Source organism: Lactuca saligna, chromosome 1 (genome assembly GCF_052625555.1).
Source record: "Lactuca saligna cultivar CGN05327 chromosome 1, ASM5262555v1, whole genome shotgun sequence".
Lineage (NCBI taxonomy): Eukaryota > Viridiplantae > Streptophyta > Magnoliopsida > Asterales > Asteraceae > Lactuca > Lactuca saligna.
Genome location: NC_136417.1, coordinates 7,197,856 through 7,220,685, shown reverse-complemented (window position 1 = coordinate 7,220,685; position 22,830 = coordinate 7,197,856). Strand labels below are relative to the sequence as shown.

General features: G+C 39.5%; 1 protein-coding gene across 1 annotated transcript; it reads left to right on the top strand.

The window, feature by feature from the left end:
• The first annotated feature begins 20,542 nt into the window (after window positions 1-20,542).
• Window positions 20,543-22,511, top strand: LOC145041038 (cytochrome P450 81Q32-like). The gene is made up of 2 exons (XM_078988976.1): window positions 20,543-21,445; window positions 21,708-22,511. Exons 1-2 carry the CDS (start codon window positions 20,552-20,554, stop codon window positions 22,329-22,331), a joined length of 1,518 nt encoding a protein of 505 aa, XP_078845102.1. The 5' UTR covers window positions 20,543-20,551; the 3' UTR covers window positions 22,332-22,511.
• The last annotated feature ends 319 nt before the right edge of the window (window positions 22,512-22,830 follow it).

The window sequence follows — 22,830 nt, the reverse complement described above, 5'->3', positions numbered from 1 at the left end:
CAGTCCTCGGCAATTTGGTGATGAAATCCATAGTGATCTGTTCCCACTTCCACTCGGGAACCTCCAATGGCTGCAACTTGCCATGCGGTCTTTGGTGCTCGGCCTTAACCCTTCGACAGGTCAAACACCTCTCGACAAACCATGCGACGTCCCTCTTCATACAAGGCCACCAATACTCTTTCCTCAAATCCAAATACATTTTCGTAGCCCCGGGATGGATCGAAAATTTCGATCTATGAGCTTCCTCCATCAATGTAGTACGCGTACCGCCCACAAACGGTACACAAATCCGGCCCTGAAAAGTCATAAGCCCTCGACTATCCGAAAGGAACTCTGAAACCAAACCAACGACCCGTTCTCTCTTCTGCATCTCCGGATGCACAGCCTCGGCCTGTGCCCCACGAATGGCGTCCAGAACTGGAGCTATCACGGTCAATCTAAAACATACATTTCGCAGTGGAGTACTCTCCGCCCTGCGGCTCAACGCGTCGGCTACCACATTAGCCTTGCCCGGGTGGTACAGGATCTCACAATCAGAATCCTTGACCACATCTAACCACCTCCTCTGCCGCATATTTAGGTTTGGCTGATCCATCAAGTACTTCAAGCTCTTATGGTCCGTGTATATCGTACAACGAACCCCATACAAGTAGTGTCGCCAAATCTTGAGAGCGAACACCACTGCCCCCAACTCTAAATCATGTGTGGGATATCTCGTCTCATGAGGCTTCAACTGCCTCGATGCATATGCTATCACATGCCCCTTCTGCATCAGCACCGCTCCCAGCCCTAAAATCGATGCATCACAAAATACCAAAAAATCTTCCATCCCTTCCGGAAGAGCTAATACCGGAGCTTCGCACAACCTTTGGCGAAGCGTCTCAAAGGAGGTCTGCTGCTCGGGACCCCATAAAAATGTAACACCCTTCCGGGTCAATCTGGTGAGTGGCACTGCGATCTTGGAGAAATCCTTGATAAACCTCCGATAGTACCCTGCCAACCCAAGGAAGCTCCTGATCTCAGAGGGTGACTTTGGCACCTCCCAACTCATCACCGCATCAACCTTGGCCGGATCGACCAATAACCCTTTTTGATTAACGAGGTGCCCCAGAAACTGGACCTCCCGCAACCAGAAATCGCGCTTGGAAAACTTTGCATAAAGTTTCTCCAATCTCAAAACTCCAAGAACTTCCCTCAAATGCTCCTCATGCTGCTCTCTAGATCTCGAATATACCAGAATATCATCGATGAATACAATCACTGACCGATCCAACATCGGCCTGCATACCCTGTTCATGAGGTCCATGAACACAGTCGGGGCATTGGTGAGCCCAAAAGGCATCACCACAAACTCATAATGCCCATAACACGTCCTGAATGTTGTCTTCTGGACGTCCTCGTCCCGCACTCTCACCTGATGATAGCCCGACCTCAAATCGATCTTGGAGAACCAAGATGCTCCCTGTAACTGATCGAATAAATCGTCGATCCTCGGCAACGGGTAACGGTTCTTGACCATCAACTTATTCAATTCTCGGTAATCAATACACATTCGATGCGAGCCGTCCTTCTTCTTCACAAACAGAATGGGTGCTCCCCACGGCGAGCTACTCGGCCGAATAAACCCCTTCCCTAGCAGCTCCTGAAGCTGCGAGGATAACTCTTGCATCTCTGGAGGTGCAAGACGATAAGGCACCTTAGCGATAGGCGCGGCTCCCGGAACCAAATCAATACTGAACTCCACTTGCCTCACGGGAGGCACACCCGGTAATTCTTCGGGAAAAACATCTGGAAACTCACGCACCACCGGAACTTCATCCACTGAACTCGGTCTCTCGGAGATCACTCGCGTATCCATCACATACGCCACAAAACCCTTACAGCCCTGCTGTAAACACTGCCTCGCCCTAGCGGCCGAACAAAAGGCTGATCCAGAACGTGTACCCTCGCAGTATACCGAAAGAACTCCCCCACTAGGATCTCGTATGGTCACCAGCTGACGCTCGCAGTCGATAACCGCGCCGAATCGGCTCAACCAGTCCATGCCCACTATGACACAGACATCACCCATCGCAATAGGAACCAGATCGATCGGAAACTCAACCCCAAAAATCTCTAACACACATCCCCGAAGGACCTCCGTGGCACAAATCACTCTGTCGGCAGCTATGGAAACCCGCAGAGGCCGACTCAATGCCTCACGACTAACACTGATACGCTGACTAAAGGCCAAAGATACAAAAGACCGACTCGCACCCGAGTCAAATAACACTAAAGCAGGCACAGAGTTCACAAGGAAGGTACCTATGCATAACATAATATAAGAATAATATCTCAACACCAAAATAAATATATAGAAGGAAACGTACCAGCCACAACGTCAGGTGCAGCGCGGACCTCTTCCGCAGTCAGCTGAAAGGCTCTCCCTCGAGCTCTCGGTGCCTCGGCCTTCACGGGCCGACTCTCTATAGCTCTGATGGCGGCAGGAGCAGATCCCTGAGATGCTCCGCGCAGCAGTGGACACTCCGCCTTCCGGTGTCCGGTCTGGTTGCAGTGAAAACACACTGCAAACCCCTTAGGGCAGTCCTTGGCCATATGCCCCTCCTTGCCACATTTGTAGCAAGATCCTGCTCGACAGACTCCATCGTGACCCTTGCCGCACTTCCCGCAAGTGCGGCCCTTCTGGATCCCGGGTTTGGGATCAGCGGGCTTGGCCCGCTTGGTTGCCGGCTGGGACTGTGCTGGCCGCCGATCCCTTCCCAGAGACTCCGCCTCTTCCCTGGCCTGTGTCTCAAGCTCAATCTCCCTCTTCCGGGCATTTGCCTGAAGCTCAGCAAATGTCCGATACGAGGAGTTCGCGGCGAACTCCCGAATATCCTGTCTCAAAATGCTCAGGTAGCGGCTCAAACGTGCCTGCTTAGTGGACACGTGCTCAGGGCAGAACATCGCCCTCTCATGAAACATCCTCATGATCGTTGTAACTGACTCAGTACCCTGTTTGAGGGTCAGAAACTCCTGTGCCAAACGCTCCCTCTCCACCTGGGGAACGTACTCATCCCGGAACATGGTAGTGAACCTCTCCCAGGTCACTGCCGAAAGCTCAGCAGGCGTAAAATGCGCCGTCACAAACTTCCACCAGTCCTTCGCTCCCAAGCGAAGCTGGTTCAGCGCGAACCGAACCTTCAGATGCTCAGGAGATGAGCAAGTGAACAAGCACCCCTCCATATCAGATATCCACCTCATAGCTGCCACCGGATCCTATGTACCATCAAACTCTGGTGGTTTGGTGTTGCTGAACTCTCCTAACAGTGACGCATCACCTCCCTGGGGTCTCGCCGCAGCGATCGCTGCGGTAGCCGTTGCAACAGCAGCCTCAGAAAGAGCGGCGTAACGCTCGTCGAATGTCTCAATCAACACGGTCTTAATAGACCCGAACATCTCTGGTATCTTAGCCCTGATGACCGCAGCCACCTCCTCATGAATGATCTGTCGAATCTCCTCATCACTAGCTCCGGCACCCTCCGGCATATGACGTGTCCTCACCATGATCAACCTCTGAAATACAACATGCGATAAATTAGAATTCACTCGAACATTCTTACACCCGACAATCCACCCCTCCTTGATTCTTGGTATCCAAAGATTCTTATTTGGACTGTGCACTGCCCCGGTGCTTTCAGTAGTACGGGCCCAATACTACTGTCCACACCGTCTCAGTACACAAACCAAATCTTCCTCTTCGGATCCCAATTCCCAAGTACTCTATCATGCGTAGACCACTCTCTAATAGATCTCTCATAAGCCCCTCGCTGCTACCTACTCACTCTCAGCATCTCATAGCAGCTCACCCCTCCCTAGGCTAAGGCATCACAAATCAGGCCACTCTAGTCCTATTAGCAATACCTAGCCTACTCTAGCATGCAGTTACATCATATCAATATCAATATCACATAATATAAAGGTATTTTGGGAATTCACCGTTCGGGCGCTGACTGATCGTACACACGTTTCTTCCTGGAATTTGTTTCTTTTTCAAGAAAATCTTTTACTCTTGGAAAAATTAGGTTTTCTTTTGAAAATATCTTTCCAATTCCTCAGTTTGAGTTCAAATACTCCCGAAGGTGTACCCGAATCCCTCAAACCAAGGCTCTGATACCAAATTGTAACACCGAAAATTTCAAGACAAAATTTTCAATTTTCTTATAAAATAAAATTCGATTAATATTCATCAAACATCCATATTAATTATCCAATATAGGTCAATATAAAATCCCAAGATCACAATGTAAAAACTCCGAGTGTGTGTGTACGGATCAAGCCGGCGCCTTCCCACGGTCGTCACTAGTACCTGAAACAATAACATCAAACACTGTAAGCACAAAGCTTAGTGAGTTCCCCAAAATACCACATATAACACATATTAGCCATTCGAGGCTATACCTCTGTGGGTTCGTGCACCCAAACTCTGTGAACCCTCAGGTTCTAGCTCTGATAAACATGCACCACATAAATCACATAGAAATAATGCAGTACAACACATAACATACATAGCATACAAATACTCTATCACATAACTCTGGTTACCTACTCAAGGTAATAGTATAGTGAGAAGACTCACCTTGCGTATCTCGGTATCTCACGAATCCTGGAAATCCCTCGTGCTCGATCCTCCGAGCTCTAATCCTCCTATAACATTATATGTCTCTAATTAACACTTTATATCTCTAAGGTTGACTATCCCTAAGAAGTCAACACAGGTCAACTCTGGTCAACGGTCAACGGTCAACGGTCAACTCTAATTGGACTCGGTGAGTGCTACGGCGACTCGGCGAGTCTAGACGTTTTCACCAACCCTCTGAAATCCCCTTACTACACGTCGAGTATCCCCCCTTACTCGAATAGTTTCACCTGAAAGAATCGCAGGGTCACCCCGACTCAACTCGCCGAGTCTCAAGGACAACTCGACGAGTCCCAGTTTGACTCAGTCCACTCGTCATCCCTCTCCAACTCACCCCGACTCACTGAGTCTACTCATGACTCGATTGGACCACTCGTTGAGCAATCCCAAGGCAATCTTCAAACTACTCGCCGAGTCGGATGAACAGACTCGGCGATTCCATGCCATGCAACCACTCCAACTTGCTTCTAAGGTCAGATCTGCTTCCATAATCTATAGATCTGGCCTCCCTAGACTGATTCATCACGTAAAGCTCCTATCTTGGTGCCCATAACACACCCCATAGCTCATAAATGGAGTTTTGACCTAAGGCATGAGGATTCCAATCCAAAGCCTCCATTGATTCCCAAAAAGCTTGGGTAAAGGGACACTCTGGACCTCTAAGGGTCTAGATCTATGGCTCAAACCTCATAAGGGACCAAGAGGACACTAGATCTTGCCATAAAAGGGTTCAACAAACCCTAAATCTAGATAAACAACAACAAGGAAGAAGATAACTCGAATTTATTACCACAACAGTGATGCTCTGGACTCCAAACCCACAGAAGTGGCTCCTCTTGCATTCCCTTGGCTAGCTCTTCTCCTTCCTTGCAACAATGGCACCTCCAAGATCAATAATGGCCTCCAACTTAGCTCCAAATGCTCACACTCGATTAGGGTTTCACTCAAGGGACTGGTGAGCACAAATGACGGCCATTAGGCCCTTTAAATAAGTCTCAAACCTGAGAAATTAGGGTTTCATTACACAGCGCTGACTCGCCGAGTCCATATCCTGGACTCGTCGAGTCCAGGCATGATCCCGCGTCCAGATCCGCGTCCCTACTCGGTGAGTCTGAGCTCCAACTCGTCGAGTCCCCTCTCAAATCACTAAAAATACAAATATACAAGATACCTGATAAAATCCGGCTGTTACACTTACCTAGGTCACATCAATGTCCTTTCCACTCAATTATCACTCCTTCCCATGTTTTTGAGAGCTGAATATTCATCCTCTCTCCTCACTTCTCTCATTTGCTCTCATTTCACAAGAAGATCAAACTCTTTCCTCTCTCACTTTCTCTCTCTAGAAATTCGAGATTCAAGGGCTAATCTTGAGTTTTTCCTCCACATTTGGTAAGCATAATCCATTCTCCTTATGATTATTTCACTTGTTATACTCAAATCATGGATATCTTACACAAACTCCATCATAATTGTGTTAGAGCTTCGAATCTTCAAGAGATTCTTCAAGTGTTCTTGGGTTGAACACTTCTCTTCTTCAACACTTATCTACTGAAATTACTCAAGGTGAGTTCATACCCCTACATTTTCATGTTTTCTCAAGTTTTTAAGGGGGGGATACAAGTTAAAACACCAAGAACATAACTAAATTTTTCTAACAGCCTTTATCAGAAAAGTTCAACTCCATTCACAGACTGTTTTGGGCATCTTAAACATTTTTGTTTTCAAAACTGTACAAGGATCAAATAGTTCAAGTTCTTAGCTTTAAAATGACTACTTGCACATCTCCATACGATTTTTCTACAATTTATGGTGATTTTTACAAAACTGCCTATCATTTCAAACAATGATCCGGACCAGTCTGTGATTTTTCAGTTTTTCACCCAAGTTGGAGGTCATTAAAAATCATGATAAAAATTATGAGTAAACTAGACACATTTTGTGAACTCTCAGAATTTATGGATCTAGTTTTCGACTTCTTATAATTTTTCTATGATTTTTCCAAAACAGTGCAGAAAAGCTAAAGTTAGCCAACAGCATATAAATATCATAACACCTTGTATTATGTTGAGCAAAGTGTATAATCATAAGTTCTAATTATTGAATGTGTTTCTTTTTTAGTTTATCATCATGAACTGAAACTAAGTCATTCGTAATAAATATTATGCATTCATTTTAGAACAAGTATAATAAACTATAAAAAGTATAGTTTAATAAATTCATAACAGTAATACATTTCCATAAAAGAGTTCATACATATTACATACATTTTAGATAAACTATAATAGGTATAGTTTATGATACATCACTCAACACACTCGTACAGAAAGGGTACATTCATACAGAAAAGATTTATATTCACACACATTTCACGTAAACTTATTAACCTATATTGTGAGACTCTCTCTCTCTCTCCCCGTACGTCCGAGTGCGGGATATTATTCCTGGTAGTTATAATCAGAATCTCCTTGAGGGAGAACGTGATACTTGTATATAGATCTATATTGGGTTTGACACCCCACACCCTGCTGCTAGCTACAGTGGGACCTGCAGGTCTACGGGTGACAAATTTCATTTCAGTTTTCGCGACGCCTGAGAAACGTCGTGGCAGGTTCACATAGTCATAGTATGATTATAGCGACTCACATAGGGATATAACGATCCATAGGTTTACGGGATTTTATTTATAAAACCTAAATAAGTTTTATGTCGATTTAAAATCACTTTTTATCTCAATGAGTACATATATTACTGTACACTTTTGGTTTTGGTAGTTACGACTACACATCATTTGAAACCACATTTATACCTTTAAGTATGGTCAATACTTGTTATTTCTCGGTCCACGGATTTAGGACTACATATATATATATATGTATATATATATATATATATAGATATATATATATATATATATATATATATATATATATATATATATATATGTATATATAAAGTATTAACAAACATGAGAACATACAGAAATTTCATTTAATTCAAACGCGTCCATGTCCATTTAAGTACATAACATTTTCTATTAATAAGAAAGATTACTTATACATTTTGGTCTTCGGTCATAAGACTACATTACACAGATTTTAAAGAAAATATCAGATTTTCTGGATACATATTCTAACACTTTTACAAGGAAAACGGTTTACTTTTCTAACGAAATCTCTTATGAACTCACCAACCTTTGTGTTGACACTTTTCAAAACTACTTGTATTCTCAGAAATTCAGTGAAAACAGGAAATCAACAACGTTTTGAGGATGGGACGATAAATCGTCAAACAGTTCATTTTGTATCATAATGTAATTGATGTGAATCGTGTAAACATGTGCTTTGATGTAACGTTTTCATATATATTTGTGATGGTTGTATTTACTTTGAGCACTATTATACTCATTGTTGTGATACTCTACATGAAGTCCTCCACCCCCGGACGTTTCCGCCATCCTTGGTTTGGGGGTGTGACAAGGGCACTCCGTAGATGACAAACAGCGAGCACAAATAACTTACAGTTCTATAAATGATTACAGCAAAGCAAGATACTTAATACCAGGAGACAGATCTAACAAATCACTTCAACATATAAACATACTTGATACCATAACACATATTTAACAGATCACTAGAGCATAGTTGTATAGTCAATACCAAAACACAGATCTGTCAGATCACTACAACATAGCAGCATACTAAATATCAACAATCCAAGGAACGCTTGACCATATATAATCAGAGGTGAGATAGATACCTGGACAGGTGGTCCTACTCTAGAACGACAACCGAACAAGGAACAAGTAAGAGAGCTTAGATCAAGAGTCCCTAGTCTATCCTATTTTACTAAATATGTAGTCCTTAAAGCATCCCTCTACTATCAAATAACCAAAACTAGTGGGCCGACATTGGTGCCTTTGATCTACGGGTACATTGAGGTGAAACTCACCTCGGTATGCGCATAGGTAACCACCGTAGCAATTAAGAACTCTACTAGGTTCAACTCACTTTCAATCACTTATAGGAAGATACTAGAGTCAATCCCCAATCATAAGTCGTAGTCACTTTCAATATTGACTATTTCACATGAAATGACGATTACGGTTCCCTATAAAATGACGATTAGGGTTAAGTAAGAACACTTAACCCATTATGTACTTAATCACCTAAGGGTAGGGCTGATTAAGGTTTGACTTAGTCATTCTAGGGTGTAATAATAATCCAATCAATAGTCAAAATACGCGCCCTATCATTGTCCAAAATAGAGCTCCCAGGTTTTAGGGTTTTCCATATAAAATCATAACTAGGGAATAAATTAATATGGAAGTATTATGTATGCATATGTCAACTTTTTTTGACAACATTATTATGTTATGGTTTGTTTTTCTAAGTAAATTGCAGTTTAAAGTATGATTCAATGATGATTTTAAAATAGTATTCATTATTGAAACAAAAGTTGAAAATGAATGTTGTTAAAGTTATGAATAAACTATATATCAACAAACAAACATAAAATAATATATCAACAAACAAACATGAAATAAATCCATATATGATATAAAAGTGTTTTAAAACAAAATAACATATTGACTCAAAGAATCATCTTCTTATTCATAAATCTACTTAAAAAAGTGAATCACTTGCGCAAATTAATGGGCCATTTTAAGGTTGTTTTGACTCTCGTGCAAGTCTGACTTTGCAAGTCCTCCAATTATGGTTAACATATTGATTGCAACCCGTGCAAATTCTAGTTTTTTTTTTTTTATCTTTGCAGTTGCAACAACTTTCTCAGTGGAACTAACCATTCTTTTCTTACTTCCACTCCCTTTAATACATATTGTTGAAGGTGGATGGATATTTTTTTTAGGAATGTTGTTGTATTCCTAGCATCCAAATGATTTCTTCCTCTTCATTATCAGATGAAGATTAGTTTGAACAACCAAATTCTATTGTTGACTGCTTCAAGATACATGTGTTCTAAACAAAAGCCAACAATTTCTCCTTGCTTCTTTTGAAATGATCCAAGCAATATACAATATTATTGTAAGCCTATGTTAGCAATTTAAAGGTGTCATCTTCAGTTTTCGTAGAAACATGTTTCATGGCATGCAAATGGCTGGAAATTGCATCCCTTCTCCATCTTCTGAGAATATACCTCTCTGGAATCTCTTCAATATGGTTGTTCTTCAAGACAGTAAAGATATGTCAACACAAAATGCATGTCCGTATAAAATGATTGCACAAACATTAACTTATTTTTCAGGCAATTTTAGTTCAACCTATACACTGCCTAAGCTATCAGTTGCGCGCTATAGCGGTGCTATAATGTTTTGCGGAGGTCAAGGACCGCTATTTTCACTTTAGTGTTTTCATTTCGCGGTACTACTATTAGCGACGCTATTCACCGCTATTTCAATAACCGCTATAGCGGCGCTACAAGCGCTATTTCATTTTTGTTCACATTTTGGGCCATTTGGTTACTTTCTCAATTAAAAGCTAGTTTTAATGATCTCACAACAATTTCATTTTATAAAGCCCGAACAACTAACATAATTAAAAGCATTTAAAGCAACTACGTCTACAAATAACTCTCTTTCTCATCTCTTTCTGTACTCAGGAAGACTTGAGGTGTTATGGTTAGACTCCATTAGTGTTTTTTGTAAGTCGGCCCATACCAATGACACTACGACTTGGGACTTAACTCCTTAAATCAAAAAATACTTACTAATACAATGTTGAACCCATGCAATGCAATTAAACTCTGTTTGACACTTTGAAACTACCTAGTTTCCATATTACTATAATAAAAGTATTATGTTATGTTTTTATATGACTTTTTAGGTTTGATAATATTAATTATATATAGAATTATAGTATTAATACTAAAATATATAAATTCTATATAAATATAATATAAATTATAAATTAAGAGTAATATTTAAAAACCGTTATATCACCACTATACCACCGCGATAACCACAATCTTAAATAGCGGCATGTGACCGCTATTGAAAATTTGACCGCGATAACTGCAACTCACTGCTAATCAAGACAAGTGCTACACCACACCTAGATAGTCATACAATGTAACCCTTTTAATACCTTCCAAAGCTAAGGGGTTGACCAAAAGTCAACCCAAATCAAAGTCGAAGTCAAACATAGTTGGCTCCACATTGTGGTCTTCATTGGCCATGGCTTGGGCATAAGATGACCAAACAATCGACTGATCCTTACTCGTCGGGTCCTGGGGGCCAACTGGTGCACCTTGGTGAGCAGTCTTATTAGCTTTATCGAGTTAAGCTGCTTTTAAATCAAAATAAAAGGCTCAACAATCTAGATCGGCTACTTCTCAACGCCTTAATGGATAAAGTTTCCAAATTTATCGATTAAGACACTTCAATAAGACAAGATCTTCAAACCAAGGTCTAATAAGATCCAAACTCATGACATGGTTAACCATTAAGCACTTTTCCTCAAAGTTAGTAACCAAACCAACCCCAACAGGGTTTTAGATACTAGATCTAGCATAAAGTTGAGTGCTTTATAAAGATGCATGTCCAATGTATGTCTAGATTCCATTTTAGGTCAAAGTGAGCAAAAAGGTGACCAAAATTCATGCAAGGCTAATATCTCAACCAAAATCTAGATCCACAAGATATATTGCTCTTGGGACTCAGGAGAGTCATAAAGTTGAAACCTTTATCACATCAAATCAACAAAAAATCACTTATGGACCAAAATAAGCTAATAAAGCTCTATATACAAACAAAGAATCTTCAAAATGGAGACTTGAGGACTTAAAAATGGTCCACAGAGTGATTCTAATGATGGGGAGGAGTTTTTGGTTGATCTTTGGGTTAGCACCTTCTTCTCCTTCCTTTAAAATGCAACCAAACACCACAATAAAAATCAATATCACACAAGGGAGGCTAGGGTTCCGATTTTAGGTCTTTAGAGGGTGATGGAGGCTGAAACCCTAGCCACAAAGTCCTTTAACTAGGGACCAAATCCCGGGGATTAGGGTTTCTTCAAAATTGACTGCCATGCCGTGGCGAGTCAATTAAACATGCGATCAAGAAAATAATGCCATATCGTGGTGAAGCCGCATCATGTCGTGGCAGCCCAAAAATAAATTTATGTAATTTAAATGACTTGACTCATACCTAAAACAGGTTTTAAACACACTGTGACACTGACTAAAAACATTTGTTCCTTTTAATCATTGCCACATCGTGGGCATCCTGGCACAACGTCATGACACAGAGTTGGACTCTTAGGGTGAGTCGTGACCCAATTATTAATTTGATGTTATTTTGGGTAATTAATAGCACAAGATTGTTAGCAGATCTGCAGTCCGAGAGTATCTGTGGGTTTTAGCTGTCCGAGGTGAGTCTTCTCACTATATCATTGCGTCGAAGGCACTAATGTCGATCCTGTAACACTGTAAATTTCAAAACAATTTTTTCAAATTTTTATAAAACATAATTCAATTAATATTCAGAAAACAACCATATTTAATCATTCAATCCAAGTAATACAAAATCCCAAGATCTCAAAATCATAAATCCGACGCGTGTGTACTGATTAAGCCGACGTCTTTCCGCGGTCGTCGCTAGTACCTGAAACAAATAACATCAAACACTGTAAGCACAAAGCTTAGTGAGTTCCCCAAAATACCACATATAACACATATTAGCCACTCGAGGCTATAACTCTGTGGGTCCGTGCACCCAAACTCTGTGAACCCTCAGGTTCTAACTCTATAAACATGCACAACATAAATCACATAGAAATAATGCAGTACAACACATAACATACATAGCATACAAATACTCTATCACATAAGTCTGATTTACCTACTCAAGGTAAAGTATAGTGAGAAGAGTCACCTCGCGTGTCTCAGTAATTCGTAAATCCTGAAATCACTAGTGCTCGATCTCCTAAGCTATAGTCCTCCTATAGCACAATACATCTCTAATTAACACTTTCCCAACTATGGTTGACTACCCTTTAACAGGTCAACTTAGGTCAACGTTGGTCAACGGTCAACTTTGACCAGACTCGGCGAGTGCACTATAGCGACTCGGCGAGTCTGAGCGTATACACTGATTTCCCTGGAATCCTCCCTTGACATGTCGAGTATTCTCCTAACTCGACGAGTTCCACCTGGCATGAGTTGTGGGGCCACCACGACTCAACTCGCCGAGTCTCAAGAACGACTCGGCGAGTCCAGCTTGATTCAGTCCACCTGTCCACTCTGACTCCCCCTGACTCACTGAGTCAGCCCTCCCCAACTCGGCAAGACCACTCGCTGTGTGGTCGGGGCAATATTCATACTACTCGCCGACTCTATTCTTCGGACTCGGCGAGTCCGTGCCATGCAATGACTCAAACTTGCTCATAAGGTCAGATCCGATCCATTAACCCATAGATCCAGTCCTTCCAAGCTTATTTAGCACGTAAAGTCACTATCTTGATGCACATACAATATCTATATGACCATATATGATGCTTTTGTCTCAAATACTACAACTCAAGGTCATATTCTCCATTGCTATTCATAAAGCTTGATGAGTGAGGCTCTCTGGACCTCTATGGATCCAGATCTAGAGCCTCAACATAAGAAGGGAACTATTTGGCATCAAATCAACCCAATAATGACCATAAGAAACCCTAAATCCAATTATACTTCACAAAACAGAAGATGAGCCGAAATCATACCTCTAGTTCGATGATCTAAGCTTTAAATCCACAGTATAGCAACCTCCTTTGCTTCATCTTGTCTAGAACCTCCTCCTTCTTTGCTAAATAACACACACAAGGTCAAGAAATGCTTCCTTTCTCTCTCAAAACGTTCAAGCACTCAAGGGTTTCTCTCTATGGGTTGGTGAGCACAAATAAAGGCCATAAGGCCCTTTAAATAGGTCTCAAACGTCGGGAATTAGGGTTTCACCACACAGCGTGGACTCGTCGAGTCCACTCTTGGACTCGCCGAGTCCGGACGCGAACCCGTGCCCAATTCCGCGATCCTACTCGGCGAGTCTGGGCTCCAACTCGCCGAGTCCGCTCATAACTCCCAAAAATAAACCAATAATAAATACTTGGGAATTCCGAGCTATTACAGATCCATTACTTGTTTTGTGCAATGCTAGTTCTTTTTGTGATACTTGATTGGAAGACCCCGAGAGTAGCCCGTGGCATTTGTATTAAGACCATGGGGGTAGCCGATGTCACTTGGATGTCAAACTGTGGGGGTAGCCCATGGCATTTAATGGAAAGACCATGCGGTTAGCCCATGACACTTGAATTTTAGACAATGGGGGTAGCCCATATCATTTCAAGTAAAAGACCATAGGGGTAGCCTATGGCAAACATATTTATGGTATGTGGTATTTGGGGAACTCACCAAGCTTTGTGCTTATGATTTTCAGTTTATGTTTCAGGTTCTTTAGTTTTCAAATAGAAGAGCATGGGATGATTGCAGAGCACACACCACCTCGATCTGCATTTTCTCGACTTACTCTGATTTGATATAATGATTGATACATTTGTTTCATTTGGATTTTTATGATGATGTTTCTTGAATACTGGTTTACTAATTTAAAAATAAAATTTTGGGGTCTTATTTTTGGGACGTTACACATAGCCTCCGTATTCCTCTAAATAGGGAACAAAGCCTGAAAAAAAATTGGATTTAGACATCAGCGACGACTACATCATGGCCTATACCTGCCACACTCTGGCGGGTCAAATCAACTCGCAACTCAAAAATGACCCGCCATTCCGTGGCGATCCTTCACCTCTCCATGGTGACTTCTAAAAGTCAAACTTTGATAACTTAAAATGTACCTCAAGTTCTGTACGTTAAACATATTTATTTATTTTGGTTGATAGGATTTGAAGAAAACTTGAGATATCACCATGCATTCATATCTAAGATGAAAAAATTAACTGTGGAGATGAACTCAAAAATTCAATCACGTTGTCAGAACCCGCTAAATGTACTCTTTTAAGAAAGTTGTCAGAACCCGCTAAATGTTCCCATCTTTGAAGTATAAATGGCTCAAAAAAACTATCTTTGATTCGCCTCTCGAACAACCACTTAGATGAAGTTGTTTGAAGGTACCTAAATTTGTTGATCCATGAGTTTTGTTCTAGCTACAAGGATTCCTCATGACAAAGTTCCCACTTCAAGAATACATCAAAGTGTTCACTTCTATACACTAATTAATATCCAAAGTTATTTTATCCTTAAATTATGAAAATACAAGTTGTAAAACTCGATGAAAATGGTGGTTCTAGGGCGATATTTGTTAATATCAATAATGATAAAAATGACTGCTCCATATTTAGGCTTAACATGATTCAAGAGTTAGACAATAATATGGAAGAATATGAAATCATGCTTAGAAATGAACATTTGGTTAACATATCAAACTAGTTGATTTTTTTCCGAATGGGTATATATGCTACTAGTCAACATTGCCTTAGTGCCAAAATGGTTATCTTGATTGATTCAATATATAATGTTATATTACATATGTTATACATGACAAACAATATGACATACTTAACTTTTCAATCATTATAGCAGCCATCATTTTCCAACCAATATTATTACAAAAAGGTTTTTTAGTTTGTTTATTATCAGAGTATCCCAGAAACATCAGTGTAAAAATGAGGAGCGGTACGATCACGACTTCGCCTTGCCACGATCTCCTGAAGTACCTGAAACAAAACACTGAATCTGTAAGCCTGAAAGCTAAGTGAGTTACCCCTAAAATACCAACCACATATAACCATACTCATATCATATCGCAATACAAAACAACCATGCATATCGATTCTATAGTGTGACTGGTTCGCCTGCACCGGGCCTTCAATCCACTTGGTCCACCCTATGAGTCTTCAGTATGACTGGTCCGCCCGCACCAGGCCTTCAGTCGGTCTGGTCCACTCTCCGAGTCTCGGCACGTCTGGACCGCCCTATTGGGCCTTTAGCCTATCTGAACCGCTTGCTGGGCCTACGGTCTATCCGATCCGCCCTGGGTATGTTGGCCTACAACACAAAGCAGGACCCGCCTAAACCCAACCCCAGTCAAACAACCATGTGCACATAAAACAGTTAATCACATAACAATCCACAGCCAAACAAACGGTTCAATCAGATCATATAGCATAACAACATCCTAACCAGGATACCGACCTAACCAGTCACTTACATAACATTACCCAATGTACCAGGATACCGACCTTAACTAGGTCACTAACATAAGATTACCCCGTATACCAGGATACCGACCTTAACCAGGTTACTTAACATAATATCATCCTAATACCAGGATGCAGATCTAGCAATTCAATAACATATCAAACAAATACCCGGATTCCCATCCGATAAAGTAATCTTATATTGCAATTGGGATTGTTATTCATTGCCATTACGTAAAAGTAACATTTAATGAAAGGTTCCTGAAGCCTTATAATTATTCCTCAAAGGCATTATTTCAAGGATGACTTTAGATCCGACAAATTATGCCGTATAAAAGGTGAAGAAAAATGTAGATGAATAATTTCCGTTATGACTGTAAAATAATACATGTGTATTGGAAAAAATGTAATCCAACAACATTAAATAATATAGACTGGACAAACAAAATATTAAGAAAATAATATTAAATAATCTATTCGAACAAAATACTAAAAAATTAAAATATATATATATATATATATATATATATATATATATATATATATATATATATATATATATATATATATATATATATATATATCATACAAGAAAAAATAAATAAAAAGTAAGAAAGTAATTAATAATAATATGATATTAAGTATTTTTAAATAATTGATTTAGATGATACAAATTAATATTTTTTTATTTAGTGTACATTAAAACTAAAAATAAAGAGGAAAAAATATAATTATTACAAGAATATTAGGTATACTCCACAAACCTTAGTGTCACGTTAGCTTCATTATATCTCCGCTATATTTTTACAAACATTAGGAAATACCTATCAGTCCACATCATCTCTATAACTTTATTTTTATTTATTTATAATTAGCTACTTTTATAAAAACACAACATTTTCTAATTTAAAATAAAACTTTCATTAATAAACCAAATAAAAATGACATTACTAAAACTAAAATTACAAACCTACATTAAAAACTTGTAAAAACATAAAATTAAAAAGAGCATTAAATTAAAATTAAAAATTACATAAAAACTTAAATATTATATGTAACACTCGGTTTCAGATTTGCTTCTTTATTCAGGGTTGCAAACCAATCTTTAGTGGTCGTGAGGCTTAGGGCCTTGGGAAAGGAAGAAGTTGGCCCTTCTCAGATATGGGTGTTATGGTCTAAGTGATCCAAGTATTCAATTGTTTCTCGGAGGTCAAGGGTATAATCGTAATTTGATATTTCGGTCTTTTATGGATTTCGGGTTTTGTTTGGGAGGTTTTAAGGCTTGGGTTTGTTGTTAGAAGCGTAGGGCTTCTCGCCACCTTTCCGTGGATATAAGGTTCGTTGGAAACATACCTAAGATGAGGAAGTTATGACATTTTGAAGATATTGGCAGAATTGGCCCCTAATGGAATTAGTTGGCAAATCGACCCCATGCCTGCGAGGAAGGAATACGCGTATCTGGCTAAGTATGCCCAACGTAGCTGGGGGTACACCCATCATAATGGTCAGAGTGAAAACCCTAATTTTTAAGGTTTGGGCACTATTTACGTATCCTTATGAGCTCAAGGCTCTTTCATTCTCAGCCTCCATTGCCTTCTAAGCCTCATTTCGGAAACCCTAACCTAATTTTGAGTGATTGAGAGATCTAAGTGTGTTATTGCTAATTTCCATGAACAGGGTGCTTGGTGCTAGCTTGTGGTTCAAGGGAGGATGTTTAGATGTAGACTTTGGTTTCATTTCCATATCATTCAAGGTATAAAGTTCTCATATTGATCTCTTATTGTGAAAGTTTGAGTTTAGGGCAAGATTAAGTGTTTTTATGGTGTATTAAGCTCTCCTTGTGAGTTTGAGCCATTCCAGGAGCTTAGAGTGATAGATCTTGCCTCTTCTGATGTTGTTAGTCCATAAAAATGTTTTCTTGATGTTTAGAAATGGTCCATGCATGTTCTATTTTGATTATGTTAGGTCTTAATAGGTTAATTTGGTTGTTGGGTCCCATTGAGTCATGCAAATGCATAAAGGTGCCGACTTTATGTATTAAGAGCTTAGTTGGAAGGACTTCTGAGGTTTTGATGGAAGGACTTAACGGTTTAAGTCATGATTTAAGTTTTGGAGAAATAGCGGTTACATCCTGCGTAACTAAAGGTATGCCCATTGTAAGACCCAGGATTATGGAACCCGGCCTGGCAAGGAATACTACAAGACGGCTCGTGGCATAATGACAAGACTATGGTTGGCACATAACACTTTTATTGATTGATTGGATATGTCTGATATGTTTGGTTCATGGTAATGTATGGTATGTGGTATTCTGGGGAACTCATTAAGCTTCGTGCTTATAATTTGTTGTTTTTGACTTTAGGTACTTTTGGTTCGAAAGAGAAGGTCCGATTTGATCACAGCGCACACACCGATATTTTTCCACAAATTATGATTTTGGGAGTTACTCTAAAATTGTTTTAATTTGGAATACCTTAATGTTCGGATCAATGTAAATGGATGTTTTAATCTATATATTAAAAATGAAAAATTTTACCCTTGATGTTTGGGATGTTACATTATAATCTTTATATTTGTGTTTCATTTGGTGTTAGAGTTTGTTATAAGGGTCGAGTTGATCCGGTGAAAGATCCGATTGGACGACGTGTTTATAATTTTAAAATATTTAAATAGTTGTTTATCTTATCGATCTGTGTGAGTTTTTCAACTCTAATTGTTGTAAGAAATTATAATATGATTGTCAAGTTTTTGCAAAAGACTTGCACGACTTCCGTATCGACAACGCCTCTCATTTTTAATTTGTCATCTAAGTGCCATCAATTTTCCTACACTCTGTCTCCTTAAAATCTAAAGAATAATTACCTCTCACGCTCAAATTCCCATCACTTTATTTCTTCAAATAAAATTAAAATACTATAATTTAATAAATAAATTAGATTAGTATTTTTTAATAAACAAAAAAGAAAATATTTCATTATTTAAATAAAGTACATAATTAAAATAAAATAAGAAACTAAGAAATAACACAAAATAAAATACAAACGAAAGTAAAACATAATACAAAAACAAGATTAGCTGAAGTATTTTTTTTCATAATGTCCATCTTCAACATGAATACCATTTGGAGTTCGTCTCCTGAAAGGTGGTTAGTGTTTTGTATCAAAAACTTCATAACCTTGATGCGTTTTTTAGTCACACCTCTTTTGTTTTTCCTCGCGAGCCTTTTTCTTATCTTCAAGCGCTTTTTCTTTTTTGAGCAATTTGTCTTTCTTTAATTCCAATAATTCACTTAAATTTAAGTTGCATTGTTCATTGTTTCCATTTTATGCATTCCTTCTGCTAAGTGGAATCTCGATGCATTTGAAGAAGATATTTTCCTTTTCACTTTGTCTCTACCAATCGAGAGAACAATTTCTTCTAATTCGAGATCCACATTGTTGTTTAAGTCTAAGCTAACACGGACATAAGTGGAAATTGTGTTAGTGATCGATGACATTTTTTTTTTGCTGAAGCGAGTTCGATTTCTTTGTTTTGCATATTTTTCCATCTAAGGATCATGAATAATACTTTCTAAGCTTCACCATTTGAATGACGGTGTCCTTATAAAATAAATTATAAGTCTCGATGAGAATGTATTCATCACATTGTTTGATTTTCCTTTGACTTTTTACTTGTACAATCCAATCATTTTTGTGAGAACACTCTTCATCTCCTGAAAATTTGGTGTTTTGTATGATAATCACCAAGATCCACTTCTGCGCAAAATAGTTATATAACGCGGCAAATATGATTTGTTGATTTTGAATTTTTGGTTTCCGCATCCTTGGATATGTCGAACCATGATTTTGCCTAACACAAATTCTTCCTTTGGATTCCACGGTTCGGTTGATGCTTTCCTTTTCCTTTGTCGTGGATGGGTTGGTTCTTGAAGATTTATTCGGGCAGTTTGATTTTCTTATACGAAGTCGTCATCCGACTCGGCGGCGGTTTGTGTTTGTGGCTTGGTGAGGGATTGGCTTTTGGGCCTTGATGGGGTTGGGTTTGTAGATAATAAAGGGGAAAGCCTTGAAGATGGTGAACATGTTCCGGGTTACGTTTGGCATAGACATATGGTAATGTTGTTTCGACGCTTTGCGCTAGTTAGTGTTCTTGAACTAGTAGTAAAAGAGTTCCTCCGACCATATTTTAGGGTGTGAGCTGTAAAATGGTTTATAATTAAAAAAAAAAAAAAAAAAAAAAAAAATTTGCCGCCAGTACTATAGGGTAAGGGAAAGTAAATAAAAGAGATAGTGAGGTGTTCTCCTCGCACCAACGGTGTGGTGGTCCTTTTACCTCCCTATGATGCCAGCTCACCCCATTGCATTGTTACGATGAGGATAGTCCGCGCGTCCCCTTGAGTTCGATTGATTTGCAAATGAAATAACATGATTTATTTGAGTTAAATGTTTTTTTTTTTTTTAAGTCCACCCAACATGGGGGACCTGTTATATATTGATTAGATGTCGATATATTGAGACATGCATGGTACGAAGTTTCAAGGTAAATCACGTGTTTATATCTATGTTGTAGACTGGTAGCATTTCCTGTCCATGATCTCACTATAAATATATGTGGTAGCATTGGGATGAAACTCATACAAGAAATTAAAACCTGAATAAATATGGAGCCAATATTTTATATATTTTTCTCAATCATTTTCGTGATATGGATTACGAAAGTTGCCCAAGGGAAAATAAGAAATTTACCACCGAGCCCCTTCCCATGTTTACCTATCGTGGGTCATCTTTACCTGCTGAGAAGCCGGCCGCTCTACCGAGCCTTAGGTAAACTCTCCGCCCACCATGGTCCGATGCTCATGCTTCGCTTGGGCGCCCGCCGGGTTTTCTTAGTTTCGTCTCCGGAAGTAGTGGAGGAATGCCTCACCACCAACGACCTTACTTTCGCCAACCGTCCCCGTCTGCTTGCCGGAAAACACCTTGGGTTGGACTACACCACCATTAATTGGTCAAGCCATAATGATAACTGGCGTAGCCACCGCCGCGTGGTCAGCCATGAGCTTTTGTCATCTTGCCAGGTACGAACCCTTAGCGCCATTCGTGCCGAAGTGGTGCACCACCTGGTTAAGAATGTCATGTACCCTAGAGTAGTAAGGGACGGGATGATGGAGATGAAGTCGGTGTTATTTGAGGTGGTCTTAAATGTGGTGATGATGACGATTGCCGGGAGGAGGTGTGATGTTGAAGGGGGAGAGGCTGGGCGGTTTATGGAGCTTGTCCAGGAGTTGTTTATTGTGATGGGGGCGACCCATGTGTCTGACTATTTGCCATGGTGGAAGTGGGTGGGAGGGAAACACTTAGAGAAGGAAATGGTGGCGTTAAATCAAAAGTGGCATGCGTTAATGCAAGATTTGATAGAAGAGCAGAGGAGAAAAACCGTGGTGGAGGCGGAGGGTGGTAGCTCCAATGAGAAGAAAAATTTGATTGAATTTCTACTAATGTCGCAACAAAAAGAACCTGAAAATCACAGCGATGAAGTTATCAAGGGATTATTGCAGGTACTCATTAAAATTAAAACATACCTTACATGGTATTGGGAACACAATAAAGATGAGAGGAAACATTTTAATACTATTGTTTCGAGTAATACACTAGCAATTTAGCAAAAGAAAATAATTTTATATCATAGTCGACTGATAATATCGTTTTAATTCTTGTTAATATTATAACTAACTCAACTTCGAAATTGAAATTCAAGCATTCGGTTTTTTTTAGTTATATAATATGGCTAAGTTTGCTGATCATTTTCTTGTGTGATAGGTACTAATATCAGCAGGAAGCAATACATCGAGTGTAACAATGGAATGGATGTTATCGCTTTTGTTAAACAATCCTGAAGCTCTAAAGAAAGTGCAGACTGAGATTGACAATTGTGTTGGGGAAGATCGTCTAGTTAACGAATCAGATTTAACCAACCTTCCATATCTACGTTGTATAATAAACGAGACTATGCGTATATACCCTGCTGCTCCACTCTTGTTACATGAGTCTGCAAAGGATTGTATGGTGGGAGGTTACCACATCCCAAGTGGTACAATGCTACTGATGAACGTGTGGGCGATACAAAATGATCCAAAGAACTGGAAAGACCCTACAAAGTTTAAGCCAGAAAGATTTCTAGGGTTAAAAGGTTCGGGAAATGGGTATACCTATAAGCTAATGCCATTTGGGACTGGAAGGAGGAGGTGTCCGGGAGAAAACTTGGGAATGCGTATGATCGGGTTGACAATGGCTACGCTTATTCAATGCTTCGAGTGGGAAAGACAGAGTAACGAGATGATTGACATGACCGCAGGAGTAGGATTGATCGCACCAAAAGCTAAACCCTTGGTGGCGAAATGTCAGTCCCGTGGAGTGATGGCCAGACTGCTATCTCAGATGTGAAGATATCAATAATGAGTGTCATTATAAATGGATATATTTTAATCGCCTAAGAAAGTATTAAATGAAACTGTCAAATTAAGAGTGCAACAGGTAGGGTGGAGGTACCTGGTTGAAACGTATTTTGTAGGTCATTTTATCTATTCTTCTTAATTATTAAGCAATTTAGTTGTTTTGTGGCAATCTTAGTAGCTTAAATTTAATCTTTATTGTTTCTTTTGTAAGCTATTTAAGCATTGTTTCATATTAAATAAGATGCGGCAACCAAAAGCGTTATGAAGTCCTCTCTTCCTATAAGCTATTTAATAGCAGTATAAAAGGTAATTAAAGAGAGTACACTTTTACATTGATTAGTCTAGAAGATTAGTGACAAAATCTCCACAAGGTTTCTCTATTTTGATAGCGATCAATACAGTCAGTAGAGTTAACTAATGGAGAATTTTTGTTTCCCGAGAAATTAAGGTGCTGTTTGTTTTTTGAAAAAAACCTCTTCAAACCTCTT